Source organism: Aethalodelphis obliquidens, unplaced genomic scaffold (assembly GCF_003676395.1).
Source record: "Aethalodelphis obliquidens isolate GAN/ISIS:26980383/991018 unplaced genomic scaffold, ASM367639v1 scaffold38, whole genome shotgun sequence".
Lineage (NCBI taxonomy): Eukaryota > Metazoa > Chordata > Mammalia > Artiodactyla > Delphinidae > Aethalodelphis > Aethalodelphis obliquidens.
Genome location: NW_020837982.1, coordinates 9,508,327 through 9,526,997, shown reverse-complemented (window position 1 = coordinate 9,526,997; position 18,671 = coordinate 9,508,327). Strand labels below are relative to the sequence as shown.

The window sequence follows — 18,671 nt, the reverse complement described above, 5'->3', positions numbered from 1 at the left end:
CTCTGCTTTGTGTTTCGTAATGCAGGTTGAAAGGGAAGGAGTAGAAATAGAAAAGACCAATCACCTTGGAGATTTTATTGTCCATCATTTTGTTATACAAAAATCTAGAAATAACAGGTTTGTAGAGAATAAATGGTAAATCAGTGGCAACAGAAATAAGTTAATATTGAATTACTTTCCATGATATCGGGATGAAAACCATTTCAAAGCACGTGGGTCTGGCTTCAGAGGAGGTGCTGCTCACTGGCCAAAGCCTGCCGTAAAATTAAGGTGTTTGGCAGCTCGTCTTCTCTATTGGCTTTTGACAAAACCTTTGAGGTCTTCGAGAAAAGTAATGTACTCCTGGTGCTCCAAGGCTGTGCTGAGCTCTACCAACTCATCAGCGAAAGTGTTGTCCACCCCTCGGTCCGCAAGGAAATCCATTAGGTGGTCGTATAAGCCCTAAAAGGAGAAACATTGGTTAAAAAAAAAAAAAAGAAGGCAGCACCCAAGACACTTATTAAGATGCTTCTTTGTGTGGCTTTGGACTAGACCCTCCCCTGCAAGGCCCAAGGGCACCATCACCTTATCGAGCACTCACCCAGTCCAGGGAATCTGTGCTGAGCGTGTAATTCGTGTCCTTCCAGTCAGAATCGCCAGTGGACTGAAAGCTCACTTCCTTGATGGAGAAAATGTCACTCTGGTCCTCCTCTTCTTGTCCAATCTGACAAGAGACAATATTTCGGGAAAACTGAAAGGTTTCCCAGGACAAGCCAGACTCGTGCAAAGAAAAGGGACTATTTATAGCTTGAAACTCAGATTTTAACCTTGCTCCCTCACCACCCCCACCCCAGTCTTCCCAGTTTTGCTGGTCTAAGCTAGAAAATGTTAGTATCAGCTAAATGGGACCAGGAAGGTCCCCGGAGGCCCTCCTCGTCCCCAGGGCTGCCAGCACTCCACTCTACATACCTCATCTTCTGGAAAGTGACAGTCCAGCACAAGGGCCTTGTTGCTACCATCCTTTACAACTTCAACCACAAAATTGGGAGTGGACGTCAATTCAGGCTGGGGAAACAAGAACGAGTCAGTAAATGTCTCTGTTGGCAGGGGTCTGGACCGAAGGTCTCAGTTCAGGGGGTCTGATGGCCACTGCTACGCTATGGTGTTCCCAAATAAGGAGCCTAGGATCTTTTAACACAGAGTATTAAAGCCATGTACCAGCTTGTTCAGACAGACTGGGCTGAACCCACCCTGTGGATCCTTTCTAGAGTTGTAGACTATGTTTTGGGTGGCAGAGTATCATATATTTAGTACAGCATTTCACTTCTATTAGCCACGCTACTTGTTTAAAGAACATACAAGGTTACATATTAGAACCTAATACGTACTAGGTTCTAACCTAATTCTACAAGGTTAGAATCAGGAACTCTGAACTCCAGCCCCAGCGAGAGTGGCCTTTTTCTACATCCATACACTACAAAGCTGGCCTAAAGTGCCAAAATCCCTTCCCAGCTGCTTCGGGATCTGCCCCTATTACAGCCCAGGACCGGAGGCTGGTGCCTCTGCCTAAAGCACAGCAACCCCCCCTTTGAGGGTGAGCCAGCCAGTGTGTGTGTTGGGGGCGGGGCAGTCCTAGTGCTGGGCCAGCGCTCCAGGGAGCCGAGCTGGGTCGTGAGACAATACCATGCCAACCCAGCCAGAAAGCCTGGGGACCCTGTGGCCCTCACACTGGCTGGTTTCTAGGCTGGGCACACTGCTTCCTAAAATGTCTGAAGACTGAGCACCATCCAGGTCCAAGCAAGAAGGGCAGCACCTTAAGGCGAAGTCTCTGACGCCCCTGCCTGGGACGTGTGAGAGCACTCCTCACTTGGAAACACTCCAAATGATAATTTCCCTCCTGATCATGGGAAGGGTTAAGACAGTTTCAACTCCTCTCTATTAAGTGAACACAGGGCAAATTATAAAGCCTAAGCCTAAAGGTAACAATTTACTTCGCCCCTGGGGAAGAAAAGGGGCCACACAGTTCTGGGGCTCTACAAGAAAAGGCCCAAGGATGGCTGTCCTTTGCCTTCTCTCCTAGTGCTAAGAGAATTTAAACAAAACAAAAACCAATGCTCCTTCTGCAAGCCCCCAGAACAGCCCGTGGGAAGGCGGCGGCACAGGCTGGTCACAGTGTTACAGACTTGCCTCCTGTTCTTCAACCTTCTGCCCTTCAGAGGGCCCCTCCTCCCCATCATATGCGGGTGGGATGCTGTTGTTAATGTTGAAAGTGACGGTGACCCTAGAAAGGCAAGAGAAAACACAACAGAGGATGTCCTCTTAACTGAGGAGTAGATACTGAGGCTTGCTACAGTTAAAAATGCTGCTGAAACAATGCACCTCTGATCTGCAGAACTTCCAAAATGCGGGTGCCTGCATCCCACCCACAGATAGATTCAGCAGGTCTGAAGTGGGCCTACTATGTGTTGGCTGCTGGAAGTCAATTAGGCACTTGTTCCTCAGCCAAATACAGTCATGTGTGGGCTCCTGTCACCAGGTCGGCATCCAGGGCTCACTGCCAACCTGTGTCCACTGGCCACAGCCAACTGACACTGCCACCCTCGTCTTTCCAGGGCACCTTCCAGTGCTGAGCAGCTGAGAAGCTGGGGGCAGGGGGCAGAAGCCTTCTTTAAAAGCTTTTCTCCATTAGAAGAAAATTTGCCCGAGAGGAAGGGAAGAAGGAGCGCTGGAGGGCTGTGGCATCAGCTGAGGATGGAGAGCAGCCCCGGCCCCACGGAGGGGGGCCTCACAAAGAGCAACACTTGCTGGGGAGCTCCCTGGTGGTCCGGTGGTTAGGACTCAGCGCTTTCCCTGCCATGGCCTGGGTTCAATCCCTGGATGGGGAACTAGGATCCTGCAAGACACAGGGCACTGCCAAAAAAATAAAAGAACATGCTGCAGGACAGGCTCATTCCTCAGAGCAGTTGTGGGAAGTTTTATAATCACAAAGCAGGCCACAAACACCAACTAATGACGATCTTCAGTTGCAAGAACCTTCACCTGACGTATCACGTTCCAAAATTTGAATCTAAAGTTGAGAGATCTGGAACGAGCACTGCTGGGTTGCAGACAACAGTGCACTGTAGCCACTCCCCTCTGGAGCTGTGCTAACTGGCTGCCTTGCCGGTTTGAGGTTTGAGGTTCAGCCACAAAATCTGTCTAATCTGCAACAGTGCGGGCCAAGCTGACGCCTGGGCACAGAAATGCAGTTATGTTCATTAGCACGTTACTTATAATGGCCCCAAACTGCCTACGACTTACCCGAGGAAAGTGGTTTAGGTCACGTTACAGAATACATGATTGACCTATGAAGGGAAAAACACTACACCACCAAAACAAAACAAAAAACCCAGAACCCTACTTCACAGCATATACAAAAATTCACTCAGAGTAGATCACAAACAGCTTACGCAGGTCGAAGTCTTCCCATCTTTCTCATGGTGACCCTTACTACACGGCAACCCCACCCTTATCTTGCTTTCTCAACTATAAACAGAGTAGGAGCTTTGTTTTCCTCAGCCAGAGCCTGTAGTATAGTAAGTCAGCGTTGCAAATCTGAGATTCTGTCGGTGCTGTCAGAATTTCTGAATTTGCGTGCATAGATTTAGGCAAGGCATAGCCTCCCTCACCAGCAAGGGTTTAGTGACTGACGCCTCTACTGGTCCAGTAGGCTCCCAGCGACTTGGCTTCGGTGCTACTTGCTTACCATCTCCGTATTAACTACCACAGCACGTAAGTGTGCAGTGAATGAACGACCTGGAGCTTACGAAATTATCCAAATGAATCCTACAATCTCTCGGAAACCACATGTCTGTTAAGTACCTACCTTAACTAAAGGCTGTTGTGGATAAGTCAGGGCAGGTCCTGCAGGGTCATGGATTTGGTTCCCTGGAGTCCATAGGCCCCTGGTACTTACCTTTCTCCAGCAACTTTCTGCACTAATTTGGCTTCTGTCCCATTCACTTCCAGCGCCCAACCTCCAGACATCTTGGGAAGAGACTTATACTTCTGTATCTTCTTTTCCTCCTTAATCTCATCATTGAGGAATTCAACAAAAGCTTTGTCCCCTACAATGGAAATAAGTTACAGAAACAGCCAATCAGTCTAAAACGGAAAATGACCCAGGTTACTACAACCAGAGACCTGTATTTGGGCTGTTTCTAATACTTCTGCTATTAACGGTGGCTCTGGGAACTTAACCCAACTCATATCCATTAAGCCTCAGTTTCCTCATCTGTAAAAATGCCGTAAGCTATCAGTGGGAAGCTGAGCTCGCATTCTGGTAAAGTGATTCCCAACAATGAACTCCTTACCACGTTTCAAAATAAAGTAAGAAAAATTCGCCATTACTCTCTTTCACTTGCCAACAGACAACACCACACTACTCCCAACCGCGACCTTGGGCTTTCGCAAAGTTCCATTTTCGAGAGACTGAGAATAGAGTCGGCCTCCAGGGCTTCTTTACAGCATCTCTCCCCGCAGAGTAAAACAGAGGTGGGGGAAGACGGGAAACGCGATCACGCGTGGGTTTAACCCGCTGGTCACCGATCAGTGGGAGAATGTTCTGGACTTCAGGGGCGGTTCCGGGCTGTCCACGCGTGGTCTACACCTCCTCGTCCCGGATTCCCCACCCCACCCAGGCCCTGGCCCCTCACGCCCTCGGCCCACGTGCACGAGTCTTACCTTCGGTGTGCAGTCCGCCGCAGCCGCAGCCGCAGCCGCAGGGCCCCCAAGGCCGCAGGAGACCGGGCAACTGCACCGACCCCGCGCGCACGCTCAGCAGCCCAAAGGGCCGGGCGCACGGCCTAGACGCGGGCTGCAGCAGCGGCAGGGAGGTCGCGGCGGCGCGGATGCCAGCGACAGCGGTGCCCAGGACGCGGGGCACGCAGCGCAGCAGCGGCAGCATTTCTGCAGCGGAGGCAGAGGCGGCGGCGGACACGTGCGGCTACGAAAGACGACTCTCAGCAAGAGCGACAACTCTTCGCCACTGCGCCCTCTAGATCGAGGGCCACCGCCGGAAGTCCCGCCCCCTCCCCGGGAAGTGCTTCCGCGCCGCCGCTTTGCAGACCGAAGGCACAGCGGGCGGGAATGCGCCCTCTGCTGGTGGCCTCCGGTGTGGCCTCCCGGGGAGGCCTGGAATCCGATTCCTGAACTTCTTTAGCTGAGTCGGCTTGAGTCTGGCGTCCCAGGCTTGCTGTTTAATTGGCCAAAATCCGTTCTCTCCAGTGGCTGCTTACACTCTCCAAATTTCCATCTCCTGTTCTCAAGCACGGCCAGGCTTTCTATGACTTCGTGGAATGCACTCTTGCCACCACCAACTCCCAAAGACCAGCCTCCGGGATCACCTCCCATAAGAGGCCTTCCTGGAACTTCCTCCTCTCTTCCCTGAAAAACAGACTCATGCCTGTGCGACCCGGTCCCTGTGCTTCATTCTTTTCTCAGCAGAAACCTCCTGGCACTGCTGGCTTACCTGGCAGCTGACCCTCACCCCCACCAGACCCGGAGCTCCTAAAGGCAAGAGCCCTGGTTAATTCCTGCAACCCTCCAACCTTACACCCAGGTTCTGATGGGATATTATTTTTCTGGGAGCAAGAAGCCACAGCTTACATTAAATTTAGGTTAAGAACTAATGTTCCTACCTTACCAGGACACATACGATATATAAGGTAGCAAGAAAGTAAGTCTTCCCAAATCAAGTGGCAAAGATATACTTAATATATTCTAAACAGCATTCTGTGAATAAGGGAAAGGAGACCCAAGAAAGAAGCCTCACACATGTACAAGATTCACTTTTAATGGACTTGATAGTCATGTGCAAATCTGAGCATTATATACAAGAGCCAGTGCTTCTTTAGAGCTATCTCTGTTTGAACAAGAACAGACTCTCAAAATACAACATAAACCTGAACCAACTAGATTTTTTTTTGCTGCAAGTTATAATATTCTGATCAAATAAAATATAATAAAATTCTTGCTTCCCCACAGGTGCAGTGTTTCCTTCTATGCACAAGGAATGGTATCTTAGATGCCTGGCCACAGTTCTAAGCATTTCTTCACAGCTGGATTAAATGGATTTATGCATCACAGTACATAATCCGTCTTATCCACAGAGCAAAAACCTGTCTCCATTCTGGCATCTCTTTACCAAAGGTTTTTACCAAGAACTGGGTGTTGGCAGTTCTTAGATCTATGCTGCTCTGGGGGTTTCACACTCCATGATTACTAGAAGCAGAAGACAAACATCTGAGGCATGTGATCTGCTTGGAGTGCATCTATTTACATGAAGCTGCTCAAGGGAGCTAGTGATTCACCTAGATATGGATTTCACAGGTTGGAAAAAAGGTGGCACACCACTGGAGATGGTAGGATTGAAAAGAGTAGCTCAAGGTTAGATTGCAACATCACTGTGAAACATTTAACTTCCTTAAGAAAGTTTGAAGTGTACTTATCTATCCCCTGCAGCTCAATGTAAACAACCATGTATTTCTTTGTAGTAATACGGAGAGTCAGACCGGCTTTTCCAATCTGATTTAATCCCTGAGCAGCTATGTTAAAAGTTAACTTTTTAAAAAGCCCAATAAAAAACTACTGTATGAAAATCTACCAGAATGTTAGTGACAAACATATTTCTGTACAGAAACATAGACGCGATTTACCCCTTAATTCCTGCCAGAAAAAATATACATTTCCTGAAACGGTTCAGGTACTTGAGCTGGACATAAAAGATTAAAAGCTAAATTTTCCTTGCCCCAGAGAATACCTCTATATAATTTGCTGAGGAACATAATAAATTACCCCACTCCCAATTTTTTACCAGCAGGATGAACGTTTTATTAAAAATACAATATTTTCTTTTACCAATACCTTTTGAACATTTTATTAAAAATTGTATTTTCTTTTACCAATACCTTTTGAACCCTAAACATCCTAGGCCTCTATTAAGTAAAGGAATAACCAAAATACTGCACATGTGTGTTCTGACCAATTAAGCACAATAAAAGGGCTAAATCTTGGCGTCTTCTAGGGCATAGCATTCTCTGGGGAAAGATTATTTGCTTTTGATAATTAAATAGCTAAGAAGGACTTTTGGTGTCTTTTCCCTCCTCAAAATATGAAAACAGGAAGAGACTGTGGAGACCCTCTAATCCCCTCTGACAAATATGGAAAATGAGGGCTAGAGACGGGCGAGTGGCAAAGCCAGGCTGTCCCCAGGTCCCTAAGAAGGAAAAAATGATCATAGGAAATAAATAAGATAAAAGAACATAAACACTAGATGAGGTGATGGATGAGCCAAAGCTGCCTGAGTTCTCACCTCCGCCCACTGCAGGGCCAGAGGAGAAATGCCGTAAGCTCAGCTCAGAGACGCACCTTAGGCTCAAGTGTTTACGGCCCCAAAGCACCTCCCTCCTGAAACCGAAGTTAATCTCTTGTGTTTTCTGTTATAAAGTCCGTATGCAGATAGAAGTTAAAATAGATCCAAGGTCAACAGCTCTGTGAGATCTGGTGGGCCCCTTTCTAGATGACCCCCCTCACTCTTGGGAACTCAGCGGGGTTTGTTGTACCTGCTTCACATCATGTAGAAAAGCAGTAACAGCAACCGAGCTCCACGGCTCACGATCCACGGCGTGTTTATCGTGGGCAGGCACAGCTCTGGGTACTTTCCTTCCATTTGCTCTAAGCCTCATGACCCCAACCCTGTAAGTATTATTATTATCACCTCCACTTGGCAGATAGGGAAACTCAGGCTCAGAAGTTAACTAAGTCACCCAAAGTCGCCCAGCAAGAACTGAAAGCATCATTTTGAAGTCTCCAAGGTCGCTGCATGTCTGTGTGGTTCAGTTTGAGGAGTTTAGACAAAGATGCTTTCAAGCTCCCAGAGGCCGGGCATAATCCGCCCGATACGACCGCGGCCTCTCTGGGTGCCAGCCTGAGAGTCCGCGGCGAGGCCAGCTGCGGCCCAGCTCCCGCCCCGGGCGGCTCAGTTCCTGGAGGCCCTCAGCTTCCTCCTGAAGAAGTCGGGGGCAGCCTCGTACAGCCACTCGGCGTCCACCACACAAAGGTCGCGCATGTAGCACTTGTTGGTGAAGAGCAGCTCCGTGTATACGACACAGGCCGGCTTGCAGTGGAAGAGGACGGACGAGGGGTGGATGGCCACGGGCTGGTGGGTGTCCGTGGTGGCATAGGACCCGTCGGGCTGCAGCTCGGCGGTGCTCATGAAGAGGCTGTGCGCCAGGCAGCGGCGGACGCTCTCTGTGTCCCCTCGCGATGACAGGATCGGCATGGACATCTGGTTCGGGAGGAAGCGAGACATGGAGAAGACCCCAGACGTGAGTACTGTGCCGCCAACCGTGGTGGATGGAGCCACGTGCCCCCAGCGCAGTCCAGGGTGCAGGGCCCATGGTGGAGGCTGACACCCGGGCGGCTGCCTGCAACACCTGAGATCAGTGCTGCTGGAGGAGCACCACTCTACTGTCAATAGAAAATGAGGGAACTCACGCAGCCAAGGGATGGTGTGGCAGGAGAGCTGTTCAAGTACAAGAAGGGTTCGAAAATGGTATAATGCAGAACACAGCACGCTACTATGAGAAGAAGTCACTCTAGTGCTAACAATGGGCCGCTGGCATCAGGCACAGGCCTGGGTAAGGGTGACAACTGTCCCCTAGGGATGTGCGGATGGTCCACGACGCAGGCTGTCTCAAAAGACGCCTTACACACGAAGACAGTCACCACAGAGTTGCTCACAGCAGCAAAAAGTAGACACTCTCTCAGTGCTCAACACAGGAGAATGCGAACACAGACAAGCCCACCTTTGAGGTAAAATGTGGCGTGTCATAGCCATTGAATATATAAACATTATGTCCTCTAAGAGGGACTATAAGCTCGTAGGAAACTTGTTGGTTGATGATTTGGCAATGTCTATGAAAATCTAAACTCCCCATCTAAAAGTTCATTCTATGTGTACCAGAGCACAGACATTTATGTAGGAAGATGATGATTACAGCACAACCTAAATCATCCATTAGGGGCTTGGCTAAATAAACTGTAGTGAATACAGTGAAATGCTATGAAGTCACTAAAAAGAACGAGATAGACATATGCAGGCACTGCAAGACAGCCTAGACACAAAGTATTCAAGAAGTACTCCAAGTGGAAAAAAGCAAATTGCAAAACAAAGTGTTATACATTTTGTTTTAAAAAGAAAATTTTATCATGGTGTATGACCCTTTTAATGTGTTGTTGGATTCTGTTTGTTAGTATTTTGTTCAGGATTTTTGCATCTATGTTCATCAGTGATATTGGATTATAATTTTCTTTTTTTGTGATATCTTTTTCTGGTTTTGGTATCAGGGTGATGGTGGCTTCGTAGAATGAATTTGGGAGTGTTTCTCCCTCTGCAATTTTTTGGAAGAGTTTGAGAAGGATTGGTGTTAGCTCGTCTCTAAATGTTCGATAGAATTCACCTGTGAAGCCATCTGGTCCTGAACTTTTGTTTGTTGGAAGAGTTTTAATTACAGTTTCAATTGGCATATAGTAATCCTTTGCATTTCTGTGGTGTCAGTTGTGGTATCTCCTTATTCATTTCTAATTTTATTGATTTGTGTCCTCTCCCTTTTTTTCGTGATGAATCTGGTTAAGGGTTTAATCAATTTTGTTTATCTACTCAAAGAACCAGCTTTTAGTTTTATTGATCTTTGCTACTGTTTTCTTCATTTTTTTTCTTTGCGGTACGCGGGCCTCTCACTGTTGTGGCCTCTCCCATTGCAGAGCACAGGCTCTGGACGCGCAGGCTCAGCAGCCATGGCTCACGGGCCCAGCCGCTCCGCAGTATGTGGGATCTTCCCAGACTGGGGCACGAACCCGTGTCCCCTGCATCGGCAGGCGAACTCTCAACCACTGCACCACCAGGGAAGCCCTGTTTTCTTCATTTTTATTTCATTTACTTCCCCTCTGATTGTAATGATTTCTTTCCTTCTACTGACTTCGGGTTTTCTTTGTTCTCCTTTCTCTAGTCGTTTTAAGTGTAGGGTTAGATTGCTTATTTGAGATTTTTCTTGTTTCTTGAGGTGAGATTGAATTGCTATAAACTTCTCTCTTAGAAGTGCTTTTGCTTCATCCCATAGGATTCTTCACTATATGCAAATCAATCAATGTGATACACCACGTTAACAAATTAAGGAATAAAAACCATATGATCATCTCAATAGACACAGAAAAAGCTTTTGACAAAATTCAACACCTGTTTATGACAAAAACTCTCCAGAAAATGGGCATAGAGGGAACCTACCTCAACATAATAAAGGCTATATATAGGACAAACCCACAGCAAGCATCATACTCAATGGTGAAAAACTGAAAGCATTTCCACTAAGATCAGCAACAAGACAAGGATGTCCACTCTTATTCAACATAGTTTTGGAAGCCCTAGCCACGGCAATCAGGGAAGAAAAAGAAATAAAAGGAATACAAATTGGAAAAGAAGAAGTAAAACTGTCACTGTTTGCAGATGACATGATACTATACACAGAAAATCCTAAAGATGCTACCAGAAAACTACAACTAATCAATGAATTTGGTAAGGTTGCAAGATGCAAAATTAATGCACAGAAATCTCTGGCATTCCTATACACTAACAACAAAAAATCAGAGAGAGAAATTAAGGAAACAATCCCATTTACCATTGCAACAAAAAGAATAAAATACCCAGGAATAAACCTGCCTAAGGAGGGGAAAGACTTGTACTCAGAAAACTATAAAACACTGATGAAAGAAATCAAAGATGACAGATGGAGAAATATACCATGTTCTTGGATTGAAGGAACAAATATCGTGAAAATGACTATACTACCCAAAGCAATCTACATATTCAATGCAATCCCTATTGAACTACCAATGGCATTCTTCACAGAATTAGAACAAAAAATTTTACAATTCATATGGAAACACAAAAGACCCTGAATAGCCAAAGCAATCTTGACAAAGAAAAATGGAGCTGGAGGAATCAGGCTCCCTGACTTCAAACTATATCACAAAGCTACAGTAATTAAGACAGTATGGTACTGGCACAGAAACAGAAATATATATCAATGGAACAGGATAGAAAGCCCAGAGATAAAATCACGCACATATGGTCACCTAATTTAAGACAAAGGAGGCAAGAACATAAAATGGAGAAAAGATAGCCTCTTCAATAGGTGGTGCTGGGAAAACTGGACAGCTACATGTAAAAGAATGAAATTAGAACACTCCCTAACACCATACACAAAAATAAACTCCAAGTGGAAAAGACCTAAATGTAATATCAGACACTATAAAACTCTTAGAGGAAAAGATAGGAAAAACACTCTTGGACATAAATCACAGCAAGATCTTTTTTGATGTACCTCCTAGAGTAACGGAAATAAAAACAAAAATAAACAGATGGGACTTAATTAAACATAAAAGCTTTTGCACAGCAAAGGAAACCATAAACAAGACAAAAAGACAACCCTCAGAATGGGAGAAAATATTTTCAAATGAAACAACAAAGGATTAATCTCCAAAATATACAAACAGTTCATGGAGCTCAATATCAAAAAACCAAACAATCCAATTAAAAAATGGGCAGAAGGACTTCCCTGGTGGCTCAGTGGTAAAGAATCCACCTGCCAATGCAGGGGATATGGGTTCGAGCCCTGGTCCGGGAAGATCCCACATGCAGTGGAGCAACTAAGCCCTTGTGCCACAACTACTGAGCCTGAGCTCTAGAGCCTGCATTCCACAACTACTGAGCCCACGCGCCTAGAGCCTGTGCTCTGCAACAAAGACAAGCCACCGCAATGAGAAGCCTGCGCACCGCAACGAAGAGTAGCCCCCGCTCGCAGCAACTAGAGAAAGCCCGCACGCAGCAACGAAGACTCAATGCAGCCAAAAATAAATAAATAGATAAATTAAAAAAAAAAAAAAGGGCAGAAGACCTAAATGGACATTTCACCAAGGAAGACATACAGATGGCCAAGAGACACATGAAAAGATGCTCAACATCAGTAATTATTAGAGAAATGCAAATCAAAACTACAATGAGGTATCACCTCACACCGGTTAGAACAGCCATTATCAAAAAATCTAGAAACAATAAATGCTGGAAAGGGTGTGGTGAAAAGGGAACCCTTCTGCACTGTTGGTGGGAATGTAAATTGATGCAACCACTATGGAAAACAGTACGGAGTTTCCTTAAAAAACTAAAAATAGAACTACCATATGACCCAGCAATCCCACTACTGGGCATATACCCTGAGAAAACCATAATTCAAAAAGAGACATGTACCACAATGTTCATTGCAGCACTATTTACAATAGCCAGGACACAGAACCAACCTAAATGTCCATCGACAGATGAATGGATAAGAAGATGTGGTACATATATACAATGGAATATTACTCAGCTATAAAAGAAATGAAATTGAGTTATTTGTAGTGAGATGGATGGACCTAGAGTCTGTCATACAGAGTGAAGTAAGTCAGAAAGAGAAAAACAAATACCGTATGCTAACATATATATATGGAATCTAAAAAAAAATGGTACTGATGAACCTAGCTGCAGGGCAGGAATAAAGATGTAGACCTAGAGAATGGACTTGGGGACACGGGGTGGGAGGGGGAAGCTGGGGTGATTTAGAGAAGCATCGACATATTTACACTACCAGATGTAAAACAGACAGCTAGTGGGAAGCAGCAGAATAGCACAGGGAGATCACCTTGGTGCTTTGCAATGACCTAGAGGGGTGGGATAGAGAGGATGGGAGGAAGGCTCAAGAGGGAGAGGATATGGGGCTATATGTATGCATATGGCTGATCCACTTTGGTGTACAACAGAAACTAACACAGTATTGTGAAGCAATTATACGCCAATAAAAATCTATTAAAATAAAGAAAAAAAAAGAAAATTTTATATATGTATCCATGTATATGTGTATACCTACACATCTATAAAAACATACATACACAGGAAAAAATTCTAGAAGGATCTACACCAGACTATTATTTACCTTTGGAGGGGCAGGATTAAGGAGACTTTTACACTTTCTGCATTATATATCACTATTTTCTGCACTGTATCAATCTGTAACAATTATGCACGGTTTTTGTAATCTGAATAAAAATAACAAAGATATTTCCACTAAAAAAACAAACCTTAAGAAGAATTCTAATAACATTGGAAAACACTTTTAAAGTTTATAAAAGCTGAATATAAATTATACATACAATGTAACTAATGATGTAAAAAATTCATTTAAAAACAGGGCTATGGGCTTCCCTGGTGGCGCAGTGGTTGGGAGTCCGCCTGCCGATGCAGGGGACACGGGTTCGTGCCCCGGTCCGGGAAGATCCCACATGCCACAGAGTGGCTAGGCCCGTGAGCCATGGCCGCTGAGCCTGTGTGTCCAGAGCCTGTGCTCCACAATGGGAGAGGCCACAGCAGTGAGAGGCCCGCGTACCGCCAAAAAAAAAATAAATAAAAAAAATAAAATAAAATAAAAACAGGGCTATGAAAAAACAGACCAAACTGGGGAGAGGTGGAGCTGTGGGTAAGTTTTACTTTCTTATTTAAAAATTTTCCTACAATGAGAGAGTTTTTTGGCAATCACTTGCAATAAGCAACCTGAAATTTTTCACCTAGAAAAAAGTGACAGCTTAGCCCCCCAGTGAACACCAGGAGGAAGAATACCTTTAGGCAGATATCCCTCAGCTGTGATCTGACTTCAGCTACCAGCATCATATTCTTGCTGTGGACAAAATTCTCTTTGCACCAATCCTGAATAGGAGAAAAAAAGAGATATCACAGTCCTCTCATTTCTATAAAGAAAATAACATAGCACAATTTTTATTTTTAATTAAAAAAAAATTTTGGGCCGCACCACACGGCATGCGGGATCTTAGCTCCCCAACCAGGAATCAAACCCGTGCCCCCTGCAGTGGAAGCATGGAGTCTTAACCGCTGGACCGCCAGGGAAGTCCCAGCATAATTTTTAGAACACTGTTCTAATTCAGACGGAAAACTGCAGTTGCCAAAAATAAATACAGGAAAATATCTTTATAGCAGAAAGCATGAACCATAAAGGAAAACAGTAAAAATTTAAACTAAAGTAGAACCAAAAAATTCTATAGGTAAGTCACGATGAAAAAAGCTAATGACTGGGATATCTGCATCACTACACCCAGTAAAGAATGATTACCTCCAGAATATATTAAAAAATAAATAAATAAACTCCTACAAATCAGTGAGAAAATGACCAATACTCTAGTAGAAAAACGACAAAGGACATGGATGGACCACTCACAGAAGATTAACTACAAATGACAATAAACTTAAGCAAAGGTTCTCGGTCTCTTGAGGAATCAAGGCAGTGCAGCTTCAAATAACTGAGATAGTACTTCATATCCCTCAACGTGGCAAAAACGAAAAGTCCTTTCAACTAAGAGCTGGAGAGGCTGGTGGAAATCGAAACTCCTCTACACTACTCCGGGGAGGATAAAGAGGTGCTGACAGCTCTGTGGACGCACATGCCAGCTGGGAAAGCTTGATGCAGCTGCCTGAAGACCGGCAGGTCCACTCCTGGGTGTTGACCCCAGAGCAACTCTCCCCCTTGTGCACAAGAGACCAGGACGGGATGGGCACTACAGGTGAGGAGACGGAAACAAGTTGCAAAAAGGTAGCATGAAGAAGCATTTACAGCATACAACGCCTGCGCATACAAAGTGAAAGCACTTTGCTGCCCACCAGGACCCAGACAGACGTGACTGGGGTTACAGAAGGGAGGAAGGACTGCAAAAGGGGCAGCTCAGGGCTCTTGTTGTGTCCAGATCATTTTATTTCCTTAAAAATAAATTGAGGCAAATACAGCAAAATGTTTATAACTACCAAAACTGGGTGGTGGCTATTTTTTTTGCATTAAAGCACAGATAAAGCATGCATGCTATATATAGCACAATTACTGTTTTTTTTTTTTTTTTTTTGGTGGGCCGCGCCACCCGGCTTGTGGGATCTCAGTTCCCTGACCAAGGATTGAACCTGGGCCATGGCAGTGAGCCCGGAATCCTAACCACTGGGCCACCAGGGAACTCCCTCCAATGACTGATTTTATTCTGTTTTATTTTACTGATAAGTGAAAGAAAATACAGCCATTTTCCATCTTGGTCCAGGGAACTGAAATACAAGCAAAATCTGCTATGAAGAAAGTTAGGGGCAGGTGGGGAAACAAATCATTTTGTAGCTAAGAAACTGGGTCAACAAATACTTAACGAACTGGCCAACGTTAGGTATGAGTTAAACATAAGCAGAGGGAAAGACGGGAATCATGCCTTCCCTGGTAACCTCCCTGCGCGCAGACACTTCTGAAATGACATCTGCCATTCACAGGCCCAAAAGGAGGCATCGTTTGAGAAGGGGAAAGAGACAAGGCCTACCTTGTTTCCGCCTGTGTTCTTGAAGGCCCGGTAGATGTTAAGCAGGGTGATGTGATCGCCCTCGCTGGATATGAACTTCTTCCGCACAGCTTGCACTTCATCCCGCCGGGAGGGGGGGTTGTAGAGAACGCTGTCCACTGACAGCAGGGAGATGATGGTCAGTATCTCCTCCGTGCAGTGGAATTTGGGGGACAGGAGGATGGTCTGCAAATCACAATTAAAAACTGTGTAAGCCTAGTTTTCTCCTGGCTTCTGAATAAAGTATTTCCACATATTGCTTTTGCAGCTTCCCTTGTAAAGCCTTAAGGGGCAGGTGTTTCTAAAACCATGACTACGTATGTTATTCTACTTTCTGTAAAACAGAGGGCTGCCTTCCCCGCATGATTCCATGTGGGTAGGGCTCATGACTTAATATGGCTTGAATCCCACACTGAGCGTAAGTCAGAGTTAGGCGTTAATAAGTAGGCGTTAATAATTATTTAAGAGAAGAAGTGAAGATTAATCTAGAAGCACTGGGTTAAGGAGTCTCCTTTGGGATGGCTGACCCGTAACACACAGAAAGGGGACTGAGGAGAGGATATCATTTACTTTGGCAAATTTGGGTTCTAACGGGAAAGCCGCCATCTTTCTTCCTATTGGAGTCAGGGTAAGCTGGCCGTCCTTGTTTTCAAGGGCACCCAACAGCTCCAGCTGGGCGATGGCTGCCTGAACGTGATCTAAAGAAAGACATAAAAAGGAGTCGAACATTCAGAACAGGACGAAGCTGGAGCTAGTTCATTACTTCAGGGCACTTCTGAGAAGCCTACGTCAAACCACAGCAAAGACCACAGCCACACTGTCCCCATGAGGTGCTTTTCAAAGCTGTTAAGCACAACATTGTCTTCAGCTCAACTCTCTTTAAATAGTGGCCTGCAATTTGGCAATATGTGTGTAAACCTGAAACCCAGCAAAGTTACACTTATGAATTTCACCCTCAGATACACTCGGACATCGTACAGGGACCTGCATCTCCAGACGCACACACACAGCAATGGAAATACCAGGTGCCTCAGAGGCCCCTGGTGAGAAGGACACTATTTACTATCTTATTCTTTTTAAATTTGAACCATGAAAATGCATTGCCTATTAAAGAATAAAGATGCAGTTCTAAGAATGTAATAAATATCTACACAGAGGGAAAATGATCTGTAAAATACATTAAGTGAAAAAAGCAATGTACCACACACCTATGGTCAACTTAATCTATGACAAAGGAGGCAAGGATATACAATGGAGAAGACAGTCTCTTCAATAAGTGTGCTGGGAAAACTGGACAGCTACATGTAAAAGAATGAAATTAGAACACTCCCTAACACCATACACAAAAATAAACTCAAAATGGATTAAAGACCTAAATGTAAGACCAGACATTATAAAACTCTTAGAGGAAAACATAGGAAGAACACTCTTTGACATAAATCACAGAAAGGTCTTTTTTGACCCACCTCCTACAGTAATGGAAATAAAACCAAAAATAAACAAATGGGACACTTAAAAGCTTTTGTACAGCAAAGGAAACTATAAACAAGACGAAAAGACAACCCTCAGAATGGGAGCAACTATTTGCAAATGAAACAACGGACAAAGGATTAATCTCTAAAATATATAAACAGCTCAAGCAGCTCAATATTAAAAAAACAAACAACCTAATAAAAAAATGGGCAGAAGAACTAAATAGACATTTCTCCAAAGAGGACATACAGATGGCCAAGAAGCACATGAGAAGCTGCTCAACATTGCTAATTATTAGAGAAATGCAAATCCAAACTACAATGAGGTATCACCTCACACCAGTCAGAATGGGCATCATCAGAAAATGTACAAACAACAAATGCTGGAGAGGGTGTGGAGAAAAGGGAACCCTCTTGTACTGTTGGTGGGAATGTAAATTGATACAGCCACTATGGAGAACAGAATGCAGGTTCCTTAAAAAACTAAAAATAGAACTACCATATGACCCAGCAATCCCACTACTGGGCATATACCCTGAGAAAACCATAATTCAAAAAGACACATGCACCCCAATGTTCATTGCAGTACTATTTACAATAGCCCAGAACATGGAAGCAACCTAAATGCCCACGCCAGACGAATGGATACAGAAGATGTGGTACATATATACAATGGAATATTACTCAGCCATAAAAAGGAATGAAATTGGGTCATTTGCAGAGACGTGGATGGACCTAGAGACTGTCATACAGAGCGAAGTAAGTCAGAAAGAGAAAAACAAATATCGTATATTAACGCATATATGTGGAATGTAGAAAAATGGTACAGATGAACAGGTTTGCAGGGCAGAAATAGAGACACAGATGTAGAGAACAAACACATGGACACCAAGGGGGGAAAGTGGCGGGGGATAGTGGTGGTGGGACAAAAAAAAAAAAGAAAAAGCAATGTGCCAATGTCTATTGGTAGAAGGATAAATGCATTTTGGTTTATTCATAGACTAGAACAGTATTTAGTAATGAAAATGCATCAGACATAAATCTTACAAAACATGATGAACGAAAAGGGAAGGTCACTGGGAAATCGAGGCATAAACATGCCAACCGAAACAATGCATGTGCATGGAATAAAATATTCAAGAAAAGCGAGGGATTCACGGACAAAACCTGGGAGGTGGTTAACTTGAGGTGGGGAGTGTGGCAGCCTCCGGAGGCTTTGCAGCCCTGGTAACGGATGCACAGGTGTGGCTTCGATAGTTCCACCTGACAGGAATGTGCCTCGTTTGTATGTAGAGATTTAGCAAGAGAAAGAAAAAAAGTGTAGAACAGTGCACAATGTGTGTTGGCTATTTGTGTTTTCAAAAGAGACTATATGGAATTCCCTGGCGGTCCAGTGGTTAGGACTACATGCTCTCACTGCGGAGGGCCGGGGTTCGATCCCCAGTCAGGGAAATAAGATTCTGCAAGCTGTGCAGCCAAAAAAAAAAAAAAAAAAAAGCAGGGGCTTCCCTGGTGGCGCAGTGGTTGAGAGTCCGCCTGCCAATGCAGGGGACACGGGTTCGTGCCCCGGTCTGGGAAGATCCCACGTGCCGCGGAGCGGCTGGGCCCGTGAGCCATGGCCGCTGAGCCTGCGCGTCCGGAGCCTGTGCTCCGCAACGGGAGAGGCCACAACAGTGAGAGGCCCGCATACCGCAAAAAAAAAAAAAAAAAAAAAAAAAA

General features: G+C 44.9%; 2 protein-coding genes across 3 annotated transcripts in view; both read right to left on the bottom strand.

Moving 5' to 3' along the window:
* Positions 1-41: 41 nt before the first annotated feature.
* On the bottom strand, positions 42-5,038 carry C1QBP (complement C1q binding protein). Its single transcript, XM_027130806.1, has 6 exons — positions 4,702-5,038; positions 3,935-4,085; positions 2,167-2,260; positions 949-1,044; positions 581-703; positions 42-441 (listed from the first exon to the last, which is right to left on the bottom strand). The coding sequence occupies exons 1-6, from the start codon at positions 4,922-4,924 to the stop codon at positions 292-294; spliced, it is 837 nt and encodes a 278-aa protein (XP_026986607.1). The 5' UTR covers positions 4,925-5,038; the 3' UTR covers positions 42-291.
* Positions 5,039-5,792: 754 nt separating this feature from the next.
* DHX33 (DEAH-box helicase 33) overlaps positions 5,793-18,671 on the bottom strand; it is a 24,554-nt gene continuing 11,675 nt past the window's right edge. For both annotated transcript variants that reach the window (XM_027130798.1, XM_027130800.1), the window contains exons 9-12: positions 16,051-16,178; positions 15,463-15,666; positions 13,724-13,810; positions 5,793-8,305 (exon numbers count right to left, since the gene is read on the bottom strand). In XM_027130798.1, the coding sequence (XP_026986599.1) occupies positions 7,997-8,305; positions 13,724-13,810; positions 15,463-15,666; positions 16,051-16,178 (728 nt within the window). In that variant the 3' untranslated portion in view covers positions 5,793-7,996. The remainder of the gene's footprint in view (positions 8,306-13,723; positions 13,811-15,462; positions 15,667-16,050; positions 16,179-18,671) is intronic.

Bases quoted from the DNA above. Each gene is read 5' to 3' on its own strand.
- C1QBP (XM_027130806.1), bottom strand. From the start codon at position 4,924: ATGCTGCCGCTGCTGCGCTGCGTGCCCCGCGTCCTGGGCACCGCTGTC. The intron at 2,261-3,934 runs GTAAGTACCAGG...TTGCCTTTCTAG, and splicing joins CAGAAAGTTGCTGGAGAAAG to GGTCACCGTCACTTTCAACA. The intron at 1,045-2,166 runs GCAAGTCTGTAA...TTGTTTCCCCAG, and splicing joins AGAAGGTTGAAGAACAGGAG to CCTGAATTGACGTCCACTCC.